Source organism: Gallus gallus, chromosome 2 (assembly GCF_016699485.2).
Source record: "Gallus gallus isolate bGalGal1 chromosome 2, bGalGal1.mat.broiler.GRCg7b, whole genome shotgun sequence".
In the NCBI taxonomy this organism is placed as follows: Eukaryota; Metazoa; Chordata; class Aves; order Galliformes; family Phasianidae; genus Gallus; species Gallus gallus.
Genome location: NC_052533.1, coordinates 8020200 through 8038828, shown reverse-complemented (window position 1 = coordinate 8038828; position 18629 = coordinate 8020200). Strand labels below are relative to the sequence as shown.

The window sequence follows — 18629 nt, the reverse complement described above, 5'->3', positions numbered from 1 at the left end:
CTGATAACCTTTTGTTCTGAAGAGCTGTACGCAGTGGTGACTGGCATTGTTTTGTTCCGCCATATAATAAAAGAAGTTGTGCATGATTGCTTTATTCAATTGTTAATGAATAACAAACCTGTCATACCTCTTGTAGACCACTGGGATTCTTGCAGACATATCTATATATAATTATTTTTTAGCCCAACAGAAACAATTTCTTTCAACCTCTGGTACTTTCTTCTGTGCTTAAGTTACCATGTCTGAAGAATCAGACATCCCTTAAGTTAGGTTGTTGTCAGTTCTAGTTAGTCAACAATGCCCTTTGTGTTAATATTTTGAAAAAACATTATTATGCAATTCAAAGTGTTAAGCATATTTAGCTTTTATGAGCTATAAAAAGTAGCTAAGGTTTTAGCATCTGATTTCCTCCATATTTCTATGAACTAAAGCCTACCCTCCAAGGCTTTATCAAGCCCCTGCTAACACAGGACATTCACCTCATTACAGCAGTTCTGTAAGTTCCTCTAATTAACATTCTTCATAATTTAAGTATTCTTAAAAAAAAGAAAGAAAGAAAGAAAAACCCACCATAAAAAAAGAACAACACAAGAACATCCCAAAAATACAAAAAAAATCTGCCCAAACTCCTCCATTGTATCACAGCATTAAATATATCATGTCCTCCTCAGCATAAAAACCAAGGACAGATTGCACACTGGCAAACACGTCCCTTCATCTCAGTTTCTCCAGAGCCCTAACAAATTAACTTGTTTCTTCATTAAGACAGAAGAAATGTGGTCTATAAACTTCCTAACCAACCCCCCAGACCTTCAGTATGCACACCGCCATCAAGGCTGGCATTGAGAGTCATCCACAACACTAGTGCTCAAGGGACACTCTACAAACAACAGACCCCTCATCAAAAGATAAGGAAACCTAATTTAGATGCAGAAGTGAAATGGTAATGTTTTAAACCCAGTCTCTAGCAGGAAACATCCCCCTCCAATATACTGCTTGAATTCGTTTCACAACATGCTTCCCAGAAAACAAAAACAATCTCCCCTTGAGTACAGAAGCCATATTACTGCCAGTGCTTGCACACAACTAAATTATGTGGCTTCAACTAATGAATGAACAGAGCCTAGCCTTTTAACTGAACCTTAAAAACAGCCATGTAAGTCCTTTACTCTGAGCCATTCTCAGACCTACCAACCTTAAGCTAAATGAGCTAAGTTGAGGAGTCTCGCAGACTCAAGTTACAAAGAACTTAAAAGAATGGAGTAGTATTTTCGAAAAGATGCCATCAGTGATAACTGTCTGACAGTAAAGCATTATGGCAAACATACACTCCTGAGTAACTGCTAGTAACTTACAATTCTGAAAATCTAAAATACGGATTATAAAGTCTGATAAATCTGCTACTTCTCCCTTCATCCTAGGCCTATTTTTTATTTTGGACTTACACAGAATGAAACACACAGAAACAAACCATGACAGCACACACACACAAGATGAGCCTTGGAAACTTACCCCTCCTGACAACTTAATCACCCTGACTTTGCTGCCGACATGGGGCACATCTCCACTACCACTGTTTGTCCGCTGCATGACAGTTCTTTTCACGCCAGGTTTCATTTCCTGTGGCCTTGCTTGTACGGAAGCCACTCTAGCAGTCTGTGTGGTGGGCAGCGGTGCTGCAGCAGGTTTTGTCTGTAACACTTTCTGCGATGCCTGAGGCTGACTAGGAGATACTGTTCTGGTCTGCCTCAGCTGTTTCACTGGTTTCATTTGCTGTCCTTGATACTGCGTATTAGCCCCAACCTGCGAATAGTCTGTGTGTTTGGGCTGAATATTTGGAACTACCACATCTTGCTTTTTAACAAGAAGTCTGTTTTTCACATTTTGCCTGGTCTGTAAGCCAGAGTGGGGTATGTAAGGGTTGCCGTTGGTAGGGTACTCAGAAGAGTCGTCGTCCTGTTGCATGTAGGATTGCTGCATAGAAGGTTGCTGTTGCTGCTGTTGCTGCTGTGCAAGCCTTTCTAGCAATTCTCTCTTTCTAGCACCAGCCTGCTGCTGCCGTCTCAACTCCTTTTGTTTCAGAATTTCTTCTCTTAGACGTTTCTGCTCTTCTATCTTCAAACGATACAATCTAGTCTCTTCATCTTCATCTGGATACTACAAAGGGAAATGCAAATTAATTTACAAAATTATCAGCATAAGCCTTGCTTGGTCAAAATAGCATTAAAATATTGTTTTAGAAGATGTCATAATGGCCTAACTCTCTGAAGAGCTTCTGAAATTATCCCAGACACTGAGCTAAGGCTATTAGTAGAGCATATCTGCCAGTATGGTTTATTTGTTATTCATTAGACACAAACAGCTTGAATCAGGTTTAAGACTTAGATATACTACTTCCTAGAGGGGAAAAAAAAATAAAATAAAATAAATGGAACTTATAATACCAGTTAAGAAATCTTATCAGAATAGTAAAAAATTAAGTCTTACAAATTGGAACTCATTTAGAACTTTCTAAAAGCAATTAAACTAAATTAATATAATTCAAGATATCAAAATATGTTTCAAATGGAAAGTAACAATACGAAGGCAACCCACTGTCACACAGGTTTTATCTTGCTCTTTTCTGACAAAGTAACAAAAGGTAGGGTGGTAAATGACCTGAAAGGCCCTGATTAGAACTATTGATTTTTCTCACAGAATTTTCAGCCTGATCTCAAACTCATTTGTCACACAATAATTGGTTATAATGAACAGCACAAGTCAATCTCTCTGACCTTGAACTCATGCACTCTCTTCAGAATCAAAATGTTGCCAAATGCAGTGCTGGAATATTAATGGTATTTAGAGAATGCCTTTAATATTCCACCCCTACGCCCTTCTGAAAGTCTTACACACTATCAAGTAACCTTTCTAAAGATGCCTCAACTTCGGCAAAATGGATTCTTATGAAATGCTGTAAGAAATGGACAAGAGTCAAGGAAATGCAAATCTTCATCACCCTGGAAATGAAGATGCTCTTACAATACTATCGCATGCTTTCTTTTAAAATTACAAAGCACACTTTTTAAATATACATTTTTTATTTTCAACAGTCTGTACTATTATGTTAGAGACTCGCAGAGGCTGATTACAAATGTTAATGAGCACAAAGTCCTACTGTTAAATCCTACTGATAAATTAAATCACCTCTAGCAAAAACAGGCTCTCAGGGAAACAATACTTTTCATTTTGGTAAGCTACTGCATAAACAGTATTAGAACATTTCTGAAAGACTGAATCCGTGAAAGTTATTCACCTTGCACTTGTGAGGGTACAATATCATGTCAACACAAATGCCTTTCTTTTAAAGCACATACATAACTGAAGTGAGCAATGAGAGATTTTGTTGTTCCAAGTGGTTTTTATCCTGGTACACCCCAGAATCCCCCTTCAGTGAACAGGAAAAACAGCAGGACAGATCCAACCACAATGTTGGTTCAGAAATATGAAAGCCCAGTAGAGTTTGTGCTCATAGAACCCAGATGTACTAATCCAAACATCTGTCTCCTGCAGATAGAACTGCCTCTTTCCTGAGCATCTACTGACACAGATTATTCCCATAGTGACTAAGAAAAAGCAGCATGGCTCAGACTAAAAGTCTGGTTGAAACAATGGCCAAAAAAAAGACTTAAAACTCAATTTTCTTTCATTTATTTATTTTTTTGTTGTTAAAATGTGAGCCATAGTTCCAAGAGCAAACCTAAAACTTTTCAGGACAATGCTTCATAGAACAAAAGGTTCTGATCTTCCTCTATACTTTTCAGACTGCGACTCTGGTGATAACTGATCCATCACAACAACAATTTTGCTGATTGATGGCAACAAACAGGAACATACTTTAAAAAACTGAAATGATGAAAAAGTCGAAAAGTTAATCTTATACCAAGAATTGGTAATTGCAGTAAAAAAAAAAATTAAAGAGCTCCTAAGAAACAGTGCAAAGTGATAAGACTCTTAAATATAGCCTGAATGGGATGAGAAAATTGAGGGAAGGATGATGTGCTGTTATGCAGATGCTACAAATTAAGTTTTCAGGCAGGTTCAAGACAGTAAGCGCATTACTGAAACTGTCCAAACAGAAAACTTGTTCCACTTAATATATTTTTGTACTCACTTCCTTTGCTTTAGATCAAAATATTCTGCATTTTACCTAAATGGGTCTGATCAACTCCAGTGAGCCAGTACCAAATTTACCATTGGAAGTAGCAGTGTATTTGTGTGGTTTTTTTCTTTATAGACAAGCGAAGGTATCAGTGCTGGCAGAAGTCTGCAAAATACCAGACCCTTCTATATATAAAGGACAGCATTTATTATCGAAAACTCTATACCCTCATCTAACAAGTTCTGAAGGCCTTGGAAGATACATATCCTGATGTGGAAAGTAAAAAACACCAAGTCAAAGACTATGAGTAAGCAGCACAGACATGTATACTTCATGGCACACTTAAATAAGCCTTGCTGGCAGGAAAGGACCGAACACTCTGTGGGACTCTAATCAACATGTCCATGCAGAACCCTTTGGGCAGATGAACTGGGTTCAGCTACACTAGCATTAAACACAGAGAACAACTGGCAAACTGTATTAACAACATATGTTAAGTTTGATGAATGCTTAGCAGGATCTTCAGGCTACTTGATCTCAAATATAATCTGAAATTTTCCTTTCGGGAACTTAACTCCTACTTACTGAATTTATAAGGATGCTTTGAAGTCAATCTCTTCCTAAAGGGCAAGAGCTATAAGTAGGCCCAAATTCTTCATCTCCATAAGCAAGCAGCTAGAACAGTTAGTTAGGTTTTTAGTAAAATATCCTTGTAGCCAGGGGAAGACCAAACAAGATTTTGAGATTCTTAACAAAATATTTGTCTTAGAAGTCAGGTCTAATTGGAACTAGCTCTGGAATGACCCAACAGCACAGATTCAGAAATGACAGCAAACTCCTCAGCAGGATGAAAATGGGGATAGTTGAACCCTCTGCACCTCTCAGCTTTAACAGCATCTTTTCTCCCACATTTTAAGTAGCTTCACTAGATGGAACTAGCAAGATAGAGTATTAGATCAAGAAGGAAATGGTATGTCAAGACTGCTGCTAACGATTTTCACCCCAGCACATTCCTCCTTAAGAGGTAGCACTGCCCAAACAAACAAACCATTCTGACAAAAGAGTAGAAATCTTTCAAAGATGTTGTGAAGTTCACAGCTTGTATTGCATTTCGAAGTTTGCTGCCAAGAGCAAGGTTTTCTGTAGGTGAAGAAACAGAAAAACTCAGAGCAGCTTTTTCCCAGATAAATTCTATAGATGCCTCACCATTTTTCTGTAGAAAACTCCACATGAAGAAGTTGCGTATTGTCTCTGGCTTCTCCTTTTATGTAGGAAGTAAGAAAATAAAAGAAGAGCACAAAGCAAGAGAAACAAAGCAGTTCCCTTAGCATTTTGTTTTTCTTAAGTGGAGACTGTGTTCTTGAACAATGCATTTGTGGCTGGGAGGGGAGACCAAACTTTAGCTACAAGGTTTTTCTTCTGCCTTAAATGTTCAGAGGTTTTAATGAAAAGTGCCAAAAGAAAATGTTACAGGCTGCCTTTCTGAGTATAGCTCAGCAACAGCTGTAAGAGAAGGAGCAGTCCTGAATTCTCCAGGAGGGCACAGACTGGCACTGCTGAGCAAAAAACAGAAAAGACATACTCTAAAACATGTGATTACACTCCCTACTGTAATTTAAGTCCTAGTCCTTCTAACTGGAAAAAGACTGATGAGAATAATCTTCAAGGAACAAGACAGAAGGCACCATTATTAAAATCTGGAAGTCAAATCTACTCAAATTGGAAAAAGATCTAATTTGTACATGTACAATTTTTCAGGTAGTTAATATAAAAAATATTTAGATACATCTGCTTAATAATTCAATACAGTGGCTATTTTCTATAATCAGAGTTCATCAAAAAACAAAAACAAAAAACAACTACCAATATAAGACCCCAAAAATAAACACCCAACTTCAAATTTACTGGTAGAATGGAAAGACTGTCTACAGCAGAATCATTAACTGCAACATAAGCTGTAATATCAGCACACTTCTGATTGTGCTCTACCAGTTCTCTCCTGTTCTAACCTCCAATATCTAGTTTCTAGTAGAAAGCTTTATGTCACCTTTCTACATTTTCTTCGTCCTTCCCTTCAACCTAAAAGTACTTAAATACCTTAATTCCCTTCATCCTAAAGTGACCTCAGCATGAGCAGAATTAGACTCACAGCCATTACCCATACCTCTCAATTTCATTGTAAAAATGATTTTTTCAGACTGAAAACGTGCAAGTTTACATCTTGGAAAGTAACAGACAAAGGCATTTGAGGTCAGTATTTTCCAGTCACACAGGAACAAGAACACAAGCATACTATTCACTTCTAGTCACTTTGGTTGCAAAACCTTTGTTTTGAAAATGAGGAAAACACTTAACACACAATATTGCCATTTTTGTGCTTCCTGAATTATAGGGCATTCATAAATACATCCACTGGCTCTTCAGGGACAGAGATGCAAAAAAAAGTCTTAATTTTCCAGTTGAAGACACTTGCAAAATAACCTGCCCAATTCAGTTATGAGCAAGACAGCTAGAAGAGATGACATAATTTAACTCTTTCTCATCCTAATGGAAAGCCAAAAATCAACAAAAAGTTAGGTAATTAGAGACAACAAAATGCTGGAAAACACTGCAGTCTGCCTAAATGAGGGAAATTTAATAAACTACAATGCAACAATAAGAGATATGATTATGTGCTTGAAAATGGAAGTTACTAGTGCAGCAATCCTCAGTTTGTGAAAATGAGGATAAATGGCACCAATTAATACTACGGCAGTGGCACAGCTGAAGGACAACTGCTGCTACATTGTTTGCAGCATAGGAGTTCTCTCTTCGGTCCACTCTGAAAACCTTTATGCATTTTTCCAATACTTGCTGAGTGTACCTACAGAGGTTTTATGTCTATGATTAACAACACAAAACACTACAGGAGATGCATCATTTTTTTTTAAGTGCAACACTTCCTTCCTCCTGTTTTGGCAGGGAAAATTACAACTCATATGAAATAGGTATTGCAAACTGTTATCAAAGATAGCTTTCCAGATGTTGTCAGAGATATTTCTGAACTAATGCCTAAAGTGCCATATGACAGAAATACTAAGGGGTTCTAAGACGCTTTAGATGCTGAGACCTCTATCTCCTTTGCAGAGGCCTTCAATATGTACCTTTACTAACAGCCTGAAAGACAGAGACTTTCCTAAGAGGCACAGCATTTTCTGTGACTTTGATTATTCCAGGAAACTGAATTGAAGGAGATTATGTAAGCAAATTTTTCAGAAACTATCAAAATTAAGAACTGGATAAAGGAGTTTTTATTCCAGTCGAGAAGCTCCTGCATAGGAGGTCAAGCACTGCCAGCTATGAGTTTCTTTTGTGCCACATCGGTGAAAATTATGAATGGTCATAACTAATTCAAGAACAAGATGCGAAGCTAATCAGCAGCAGCTTAAAGAGAAGGAAGTATTATCCCAATTAAAGCTTTCAACAATTGATGAAGGAAACTTGGTCCTTGAGACAAGTTTCATGGACAACTGAACTATAACGATTCACAACTTTGTTCAAAATAACCTGGCACTCAGAAATCATACAGGCTGCACGTTGTCATCACGTTCCTCTGGCACTTCCTGACATTCAGTATTAAGAGCACCATCAACACAATGCTGCTCATTCTCTCACACTAACAGCACTCATAAAGACTGCCCTGCAAATCTCTCAGACTTTTTTTTTTTTTGTCAACAGAAACTGTTTTTGCTATCGCATTAAAGGAAGTGCAACTCAGAAGAGAGGCCTCTAGTGGCAACAAAAAATGCTGGATGAATAGTACATCAACTGTGCGGACAGTTCACAAATCAGACTAGAAAAGTTTTAAGAGCCTTAAAAAAAAAAACCTTACCTCTGGTTCTGATTTTACTTCTGGTTTTGCTTGGCCCACTGGTGTGACTGCCTTAGCTTTCATTTCAGGCCTTCCCTGTGAGTTTCCACCACCAGCTACAGTCTTGGTGGCAGACATCGTGCTGGTAATGGGTTTGACCTGAGCAGCTGGAGTAGAGGCTCGCCTGTTGTTGCTCACTTCCAGAGCGTGTGACGGTGCTATGGGCAACTCCCGCAAGTTACTATTTCTTGGAGCAGTTGGCTGTAGTTGTTGATTTGGACGCTTGACAATGTTTTGTGAGGGTGTGCTCTGAAAAGCAGAAAGGAAAAAAACATGAGGTTTCTACTTAAAGTCAGGCTGAAGTGTTTCCTGTTTCATATTTTCATGACTTCATAACAAACAAACAAAAAATAAGCTTTTCAAAATGGCACTGTGTTTTTAATGTAAGAAGAAGAAAGTATCAAAACAAGCACATTAATTTTTTTTTTTTTTAACAGCAACGCTGAGTAACTTATTTAACACTCAACTACAGTCACAATAACTTGAGAACTGCTACAGACTGCTGTGTAACCCCACCCTACCTGGCAATAGAACATGCTGCACTGGAGCAAACTCACAGGATGTTAGTGGTACCATGTGAACCAGAATGCTTATTTGAAGTGCTACTGAAAGCATTCAAATCAAAACAAGTGCAGTGCTACTGAGAGCATCTTCAAACCAAAACAAGTGTCAGAGAACTGGGCTCCCACACAGTCACTAACTATCTGCAGTTTTAAATATAATGCAAACTTATCCTCCAAAACCTTTCACTGACAGTTCTTGGAACATTTTTATAATCTCTTATTGGAGCCAAATCAAGAAAACACTGGAAACTGAAATAAAAAAAAAAGGTACAAGATAGACATGCTATTTGTGGAAGTAGGTTGTAAAATGACCAAGGTAGAGAAGGGAGCAAAAAAAAAAAAAAAGTAAAAGAAAGGGACAGAGCAGAAAAGGAGTAAATGAGATTAAAAAACTACATGGTAAGTTTTATTGTCCATGCAAAACTAAGTGAGATAACACCATAAGTGGTACTTACATGCCTTGGCTTCATTGGACCCTGCCGCTGCTGACACTGCATTCTGTTGTTATTTGGCTGCTGTGGAGAGGCCTGCATGTGAGGCCTGAACTGTGGTTGGTTCATGGGCATCAAGGGCTGTGGTGGCCCTTGGAGATGATGATGGTGTTGCTGTTGTTGTTGCTGGTGGTGATGCTGCTGCTGCTGGTGATGGTGCTGCTGAGGCTGAGGCTGTGGCTGAGGCTGCAATGGAGGATGCAAGGGACCCTTCATATGAAGAAAAAGATTATTTGCTTTTAGTTTCAAAGTAATAGCCTCTTGAAAAAGTAGCTCCAGCCTCCCAAGTCCACAAAACAACAAACTTTGTGAGCAGCTATGGACCAAGCTGAATCAAAAATATACTGAGTGAAAAAATGGATTAACAGAAGCTGTGTAAGGGAGTTCTATATTTACACGGTCAATAGCTTAAGTGGAAAAAGACAAATGAAAAGCTTTCTGCTCTCCCCTTCCTTCTTTTTTTTAATGCCTTAAACTGTTCCTTCCCCCTGCCCCCAATAAACATTACCAGACCTCAAGATTTCCCAATGTCAAAACATGAAGAAAACCCTCCAAATAAACAGAGTCGTCTCCATCACTCTGCACAACCCCAAAATATCAAGCAAGCAGCTCAGCTCCCTCTCGGGCAGCAGGAGGCTTAGCTCACTGCTGAGCCAAGGGGCTGAGCAGCAGAGGGCGCTCTGGGACTGCCGTCAGTAGGACGGGGACACCGGGGCACAGGGACACCCCTCCCTACCTCTGTGGAGCTAAAGGAACATCAGGAGCTATACGATGCTGGACCAAACAACATTACAACTTCTCTGACTCCAGTAGTGTTAAGCAAATCGTGGTGTTTTTTGTAACTTTACTGTAGAAACAGGGCTGATGTGTAGACTGCTATCAGAAACACATGAGTGCTGGCAACTGAAGAAAAAAGGTGAATCATTTTTTCAGACAAAGTACTATATTGTAAATCTGCCTCATATCTGTTACCTCATATAACTTAGTTTTAGCTGCATTACTCCTATACAACAACATGGGTACAACACAGTACTGGGTCACTTGAAACAACTCTTTTATGACCCCAACCCCACTGCAGATCTGTACCTGCATGTTAGGCTGTGCGTGTGCTGTGAGGAAGGGCTGTCCTGGGGCTTGTAGGAACTGCTGTCTCGGAGGAATGAAGGGCCGCGGATTTGCTGAACCTGGCTGGTTGAAGTGGAGAATTCCCACCGGACCTTGAGGCTGTATGTTTGGCCTTAGCGGCCTCTCTCTGGGAAATACAGGCTGCTGCCCTTGCTGGCTGAACGCTGGCCCGGGCTGGCTGAACGGCATCGGGCTCTGGGTAGGGACGGGATGCGGACTGTTAAGAAGCGGGGGAGGCGGTGGTGGTGGGGGACTCCGCTGCTCAAACAAGTGATGGCTAGGAAATCTTGGATCTGTGGGAATCAGGAAAGAAATTAAATGACAAACTGCCTTGGAAAAACAAGCATGCTTTTGAATTGCGAACATTTCATTTTGAAAAGTAACCTGAAATTTGTAAAAGGCAAAAATATGAGACCTTTCAATTTTAAGACCTAAATTCAAGGTTATGTTTCTCTGGCTTGGGCCACTTGTGTTTAAGAGGAATTGATGCTTAAAGCACCAGTACAGCTGAAAATAAGAAGGAATTGGGTATGTCTTTTAGAAATGGGTTGCAGTGATTAGTGCTTAAGAACTAAGACATAAGAAGCACATAAGAAATTGCAGAACTTCTGCTGATCAGATATTCAGCAACTTTTTACATCCTTCTGAGTACAGGAAAAACGTATATAACATATACATTATATATAAATATTACAAACAGGTGTTAATCCTAAATAGGTCTATACTTAATATATAAATATTACATGCAGATGTTAAACATAAGTCTACATACACACAAACTACCTATTTTGTTTGCTATGTTCTAACATTCCAGCTAGTATTAACAGACTTCTTATAGTGTACACATAATCCAGAGTATGGTGTTTAAAATATAACAAATTACAACAATTTGCAGCGATTACTTTGATACTAATTTTATTTTGTACTTGGATAAATACATAAATCAATGGTAGCTAAATACATAGACAGAAAACAACATCGAAAGAGAAAAGACATCAGACCACTGGAATTTTTGGCATGTACTAGGCAGGCTACATCAAATACTGTCTTCAGGTTCTTCCTCAAACTGCATGTTTACTTCACAAAAAGTACATTTTGTACATTAATTGAAATGAAAATGTTTACCTCCTAGGAAAAAAGGGTCTCTGTCCTGAGGAGGTGGAGGAGGGAGAGGTGGTGGGGGAGGAGGCGGCCCTCTCCACTGATCCTGCATTGGCAGCCGTGGAGCTTGGGAGAAGCTCGTAGGAACAGGTCCAGGTGTGTGCTGCTGGAAGTCTGGAGGGACCTATTAAATAAGACAAAAGATAAAGGCTACCATTCAGAGAATTATCTTTTGCCTGCTGTAACTTTTTCTCCTCTTAAAATCTAATTGATTTATGGAGTTACTACTATAATCTCTTCAAATTGGCAGCCCTTACTGAGTCATCCTTTCAACAATAGAAGAGATATTAAACCTCGGTACAGTATTTTGAAATGAATTCACAATGTTTTAATAATCACTAGCACCACAGGAATGCCATTTATTCTCCAGCTTATTGAAATCCATGCAATTATTGACCTTCTTCTCCATTAATCCAAAAAAACCTGAATGTCTACTTTAGGAGACATTCCTGACATTTATCTTCTTAAACCATGCTATTCTGTGCCATCAATTTGGTACAATGTAAGCTACAGAAGTGAAGCAGCTTTACTTATAGTGGGGGAGGGGAATTGTGGCATTTGAAAATTAAAGAACTCTTTCAAAAAAAAAAACACAACCCTGTCTCTACATAATGCATCTGAAGCATTATAAGAAAGACTGGAAAATTATCTTTCCTCCATTAAGTTATTTTTTAAAATGTCAAGCGAGTCTATGCAGTGCAGAAAGCAGAACCTTAATCCAAAAGAACTTTGCAGAAGGAACACTCAAGTCAGTAATTTACACTATCGCCATTTTTTCTTTTCTATCAAAAGTTGACAACGGATGTTGACAGCCTCTGATAACAGAAAAGCTATGCCTCACATAACCATTATATTCACAAACATTTCCTTATTATGTATGAGTAAATCAAATAAGTAATGAACATAATATCTAAGCACGTTCTTGTTTTCCACTTAATACAATTTTGAAATTAGTGGTGGCATCTGTTCTATCTCCATCTGGTGTTCAGCTAAAACCTTAAAACTTGCCATTGCTGAAGATAAGCCTCTCAGAATAGATCTCAGAGCACACACTCCCTGCTAAACTGAATTACGGTCATCAGCAAAGGATTATTATTTATCCAACAGGCTGCCATAACCAAACAAATATATAGTCTCACTCTATCCTATTTGTATTGCAAAAACATTAGCATTTTGGTTCAAAAATTTCTTGCACAGCAAAACCAAGTATTTGCCTTGGCTATTGAAGTCTGTTCACCAAAGCAGCACAAAGCAAAGCTGCTTCACACCCCTCTACAAGTAAGCTACAGCTGGGATTTACAAGGACCAGAAATATATATGAGTGCCACCGAGCACCAAAGCCAATATTAAATCTGTGGCCTTCTTGAAAACATCTAGAGTGGGGATATCTGAAATACTAAGACCTCATTTGGAAACAAGACTACATATTTTATGTCATTATACAGCCATCAGCTGTAAATACTTTATCACTCAGAGATTAAAGGTTCTATATCCTGCTGCCAGTGCTCCTAGTCAGCCGGTCTCCTGTGGGTATTTCATTTAGTGAAAAGACATCATTTTACACTCAAGCATGACAGTCTTTGTAACGTACATACTACTTAGTGGCAGTTACTCACAGAAAACACCAACACCTTTCAATTTCAAAGGCTGTCTGCAAGCAGAAGCAGTTGGAAGAAGAGGGAAATATTTGGGATGGAGACATCTATTTGTCCCATCAAAACCCATCCAGGTTTAGCTGAACCAGCCTGTTCAACTCTACAGCCTTTCCTTCCAGTTGAAGGGGACAGCACTGGCTGCCTGCCAAACCTTAAGGATGCTGACCCCTTGCTCCCAAACACACCTCTATCGTCACTGTGTGTAGGAGCTGCCGAAGGTCCTTTCAAACTGGGGTTAAAGGCAATCACTCATCTTGAAAGCCTTGGGGATAAAAGCATATTAAAAGTACAGCTCCTACAGTCATTGGGAGTAATGCAGTGTTTCCACAAACCACATAGCCCAAGGGCGGCCACCAGTAAACCAACTGACAGTTAGTTAGTTGTTAGTTGCTGCATAATGCATACAGCCATTCCAATAGAGGCAGGGGAGAAAACTGTTCACCAGGGCAGTTCTCACATCACAGGGTGTCTCTCTTCCTTCTTATTTACAGCACACAGTCACATAAGCATATATCACCCAGGAAGGCAAGAAAGTTCAGGCAGGTGACTCGCTTTTCTCCTATTTTCTGAGTGCTTTACCTCAAAACTCTAGAGTCCTCTAGACAATATTTCCCATTAGTTTTCTCCGGATCCTGCTTGATGTTCAGACACATTCTGCCATCCTCACCAGAATCACTGGTTCCCAATCCCAGCTGGGATCCAGTTTTCCAACTCTGTACCACCAGCAGGTGCCCTTGTCTTGTGGTAGCCCCTCAGGAGCTACCATTTGGCCAATGCAGACTCAGATTCTCCTGCCTGTGCACTTAGTCCAGGCCATTTCCTCTCTTTCTCGTGCTTGGGAAGGAGAAAGAAAGGAGAGCACACTGGGAAGAAAGATTTTGTATTTATATTCTAATTAAACACCTCCTCCCAGCAGCTTTTCCTCTCCTGATATCCTGCACCCTCATTATGATGACCAGATGCACCTCATCCCAAATCAGCCCTAAATCACAACTGAATGGAAATTGCTGCTGAATTTCACACACGTCTCAACTTATTGAAACACCCTCTATTTAAGCAAATATTTTTGAAAAAATGGAACAACCATAAAACATATGAATTACAATTTCTTGGACAAAACAGTATTTTCCACTGTTTCACCCTTAGAATGAAAACATTTCAGTCTCAGAATGGAAGTATTGGGATAATTTCAAACAAAATAATTCCAAATGAGGCAGATAACCAGCAGAATATATTAGCTTAAACCACAGAAATCTTGTAATGCTATGCACACTGCGAGCAGATTTCTATTTCCCACCCAAAGCAAGCTTTAAACATTTCTGAAATAAACTTTATTCACTTCTACAACTTCAAGTTACTTTAGATGAGAAAACGTGACACTTAGAACAAAGAGGTGAGTATAGATTCATTACAAAGTTACAGAAACCACCAACCAGCAAGGTATTTTACTGTCACAAGTGTAAGCAGTACTGATACCAAGCTTCCCACAGTTGCAAAGGCATCAATCATGTTAGAAACAAATATATCCTCTCATCTATTTTAATTGACTTTAAGAAGTTATCCAACTGCAGAAAAAAAGCAAGTCCCATTAAGATGCACTGAAATTCATTCCTGCTCTGGTTTTGTTCACAGTATACCTCAAAAAGTACATCCTACAGCACATGCTTGGGTCAAAACTCCAGAAGAGTTCAACAAAATCAGATCAAGAAGGAAATAATTTTAACTCTTCCTAATCAGCCTCTTCTTCACAGTTCAGAATGCTGTTTCCCCCCCTCCCCCCACTTAACGCTGTTAAACTTAGAAGCTAGTAAGTTTTTAATAATAGTATTTCTGAATCCTAAAGCCAAGCCTCTTTCTCCACTTTGCATTTAAAATAACATGAAAATCCTTTCTATATCCTGCAAAGTGCAGGAGTTGTCTCTGTCAGAAATCATTAGTGCTGAAGTGTCGTATGTGTGATTACTAAAGCAATGACCCTTCCCTGCCACAGCACTTATCCATGCACAATGGAACTGAGGTTGTGGGTTTATGGTTTGTTTTCAATCAAGAAGTTTCGAGCGTGAGGAAGTCACAGAAGTATATGCCAGCACACGTATAGTAAAGCAGCATGCTATAAAGACAACAGAGTATCATTAAGGAATACCCACTTATTTGATCACTTGCAGATTCTAACATCTGTATGAGGCATTTGAAAGAACTAGTAAATTATGACTAATCACATTTCTTGGCTGATAACCAAAGGCCAATCACAGAAAGTTAATTGCAAAGTCATTTGCTATTTGCAGAAAAATGAATTATCAATATTTGCTTCTAAAAACAGAAATGAGTTCGATTTGCTTCCTTCTAACGTCAGTGAAAAATGCCTGACCTCCACTTCTTTTTTCTAAGCCAGCTTTTCTTGTAGTACACCTAAAAAGAGAATTAAAATCCTACCCATAAATCACTGTGGTACAGTTGGGGAGAAGTCTGTATTTTCAGATTTTATGTTGCTGAGATTTTTCTTCTGTTTTCAGCATTCAGGAAAGCTCCCAGCAGTAATTTAATGATGTGATGGAGTAATTTCACACGCTACATGTGAAACTCAGTTTCAATCCGAGTTATTACTTCCAAGCACAAACATTTTAAAAAATAGGCAAAATAGGGTGGATATTTTTCCAAGTTTTGAGGTACTCATCTATTATTGTCAAATACCACCATATTTCTTTTTGCCTATTTCCAGGAATACACTCATACTACAAATTTACTTATTCTGTCCTAAAAATTGTACAAAGTGATGTAGCAGTTTTCTACTGGTTAAGGTTTGAGGTTGCTTTGGTGTTTTTTTCTTTCTTAACAGCAGTCAAACTGTAATTCTCAGAGAGGATTATTTTACCATTAGCACTAAACTCTATATTCAGCAAGTATTTGCTACAAATAATCCCCAAGTGACCGCTGGTATTTTGTAGAAAAGACCACGCAGTTATTTAACTTCAAAAATTAATGAAGAGCAGGTGCATAAGCCAGTTTTCATAATGGTCTATTTTTGATAAAGTAAGCATACTGTAACATAGATGCATAATAAATCTTTATATGCACAGTAGTTACCTCCATTTTTCATGGTTTTGCTATGCGGACAGTTTCAAATAACAAGCAACTATTCAATACACACACTAAGCCTCCCTACACAAAAATCATTTTAACTATTACCACCAAAAAAAAAAAATCACTTTAACTATTACCTCACCATATGATACATTTTTGGAAACTACTTAATAAACCCCATGCTGTTCAAAACCACCTATTTTCAAGTTAAATTGTTCAGCTGAAATGTAAGAGAGAACTGCAAATTCATACAGTCAGTCAAGGCTGTAAAATTTAACTTCCAGTCCCAAACTGGGGCCAACTGTGACGCTGGGGGAAGGGACAAAATATTTATGTGCCTTCCCAGCAAGACCCCACAGGGCTGGCTCCAATTCATACGGACAGCGGTTCCAAAGATTGAGTTACCGAGCATCTGCATGAGAAAGAATCAGAAGAGCACAGACTGCAGCTTTTTGGGAGAGGTTTCCCTCTTTCTCATCGTTATCAGATTGATTATTCACTATTACTATTTTTTGATTTAGCATCATTAATACTGATAATTTAGTATTTAGTATATACTTTCTGTAATACGCTCTTTTGTGTAAGCTAAAAAAATACATCAATCCTTGAGCAATGAAAGCAGTGTACTGAACATGCAGATTTTTCTTAAGCTACCAAAGTAATTTTGTGCCAGACTTTTTCCTCGATTCTCAAGAAACGCAAGTGCTGATTTCTACCATTTAGTTTAGCCTAGCATCATTTTGCTTCAAAAAGTTTGAAGCATCTTTTTTTGTGAATGCAAGAACTTAGATCTCAATGAAAACTACACTGGAAATGGGGGTCTGTGTGGATTTCCTAAGACACCATCACAGACATTCTAGAAATACTTCAAAGAAGAACATAATCACACTTTGAAGCACTGCTGACAGGTATTTTATTGTCTTAAATGCTCAATTTTGTAAAGTTTATCCTGACAATAAGAAAGTTTATCCACACTTTCTCCCCATCGTGCTATGATTTACAATACTTCAAATTGACTTTTTATACAATTTTTCATGCACGTTACACAATTTCTTCTTTTACTTCCATTATTCAATTAACTCGCATGTTATCAATCACTTTTGGAAAAAAAAATGCAATGCAAACTTGTCTACAATTCATTAGAGTTGTGAATAGCTCACTGAACACGATTCTCACACTGAGGCAGCAATCCTACCTTCTGAAAGAACATGAGATAAGGTTACTTTAATCCTTCCAAAGAACTGCACTATTTTGCTTTCCTTTTATCCCTTTAAATATCCTTCCTAGTTAAGAAATTAACATTCTCTCTCATACAATTCTTACACAAATTGTACTTTTACTTTTCAGCATCTCTTGTTAATTACATGATGTTATCTCTAATAATCTATTCATGAAGCACAGATAACTTTGGTTACCAATAAAAGGGAAAACTTAGCATAAATTGCTTAGCACAAAGTTAATCTTATAAAGCAAGGAATAAAGAGGATCTAACAGCTATTATATGACTTATCAGCTTCTCTAAAAGGGTCACTCCACTTTTTTTTCCATGAGACTAATTAAATACCTTAACAATGTCATTGAAACTTCATGAATCTTTCAATAAATTACACCCTGCCTCTACAACATGTTTTCATTTATTAATCTCACTTAAAATGCAAAGTGCTAAGAGAAGCCCATTGACAGTTAAGCAGGGCCACTCAGTTAATTCTTCTTATATGGTTTAAATGCAAAGAATAATGACCACTATAACCTATGACAATTAAAACTATAGCCATCTGTCACAAGATGTTAATCCTCTTATTTCAGCAGCTACTAGACTTTTTGAAAAGCCTTCCTAAAATGCCTACCTTCCAGTGCAAGGAACTGACTTTTCATCCTCTCGTGTAAGAAACCCCACTCCATGCATCTTTAATACAGTTTAAAATTCTTCCATTAGAAATGCACACTATAATTATATAAACCGTGGTTCTTTACATGCAAGTTTCATAGCATTTTGATTTACAGAGCATAGTATACAGAAAATAAATGATTCAGTGAAATTCAAGAATAAAACAACTGCTAGTTCTTGTACACGGACAGCACATATTCTAATACAAAGGCAAACTCAGTTTGGGAAAGAACGGGTTGATTACTTCTGTAAACCAACCCCAAATTAATTTTTAATATTAAAATGTGCCACGTAACTTGAACAAGCTTCTCTTTCACACTGCACAGATCCAGGAGATAAGGAAGTCCACCGGGACACTGAAGTACAAGTGATCTCAAAACAAGACTTTCATATAATATCTGTATGGAAAAATCACAACGCACAAGGTTCCAAAATAGAATCCAACTATCATGGGAAACAAGTACAAGGAAGGAGGGATGACATGAATCTCTTGTTCCTTAGGCCAACTCACAATCAAGAAACCAGAGGACATGGTCAACAAAGAAGCAAAAGGATGGTTAACTCGTTCTTTAGCATACTGTGACCAACCCAAACAGTTCCAGAAACTGAATTAA

General features: G+C 38.3%; 1 protein-coding gene across 10 annotated transcripts in view; it reads right to left on the bottom strand.

Moving 5' to 3' along the window:
• RBM33 (RNA binding motif protein 33) overlaps window positions 1-18629 on the bottom strand; it is a 94247-nt gene that overhangs the window by 30501 nt on the left and 45117 nt on the right. For all 10 annotated transcript variants that reach the window (XM_025148307.3, XM_025148308.3, XM_025148310.3 and 7 more), the window contains exons 11-15: window positions 11356-11515; window positions 10192-10523; window positions 9070-9315; window positions 8013-8300; window positions 1513-2157 (exon numbers count right to left, since the gene is read on the bottom strand). In XM_025148307.3, the coding sequence (XP_025004075.2) occupies window positions 1513-2157; window positions 8013-8300; window positions 9070-9315; window positions 10192-10523; window positions 11356-11515 (1671 nt within the window). The remainder of the gene's footprint in view (window positions 1-1512; window positions 2158-8012; window positions 8301-9069; window positions 9316-10191; window positions 10524-11355; window positions 11516-18629) is intronic.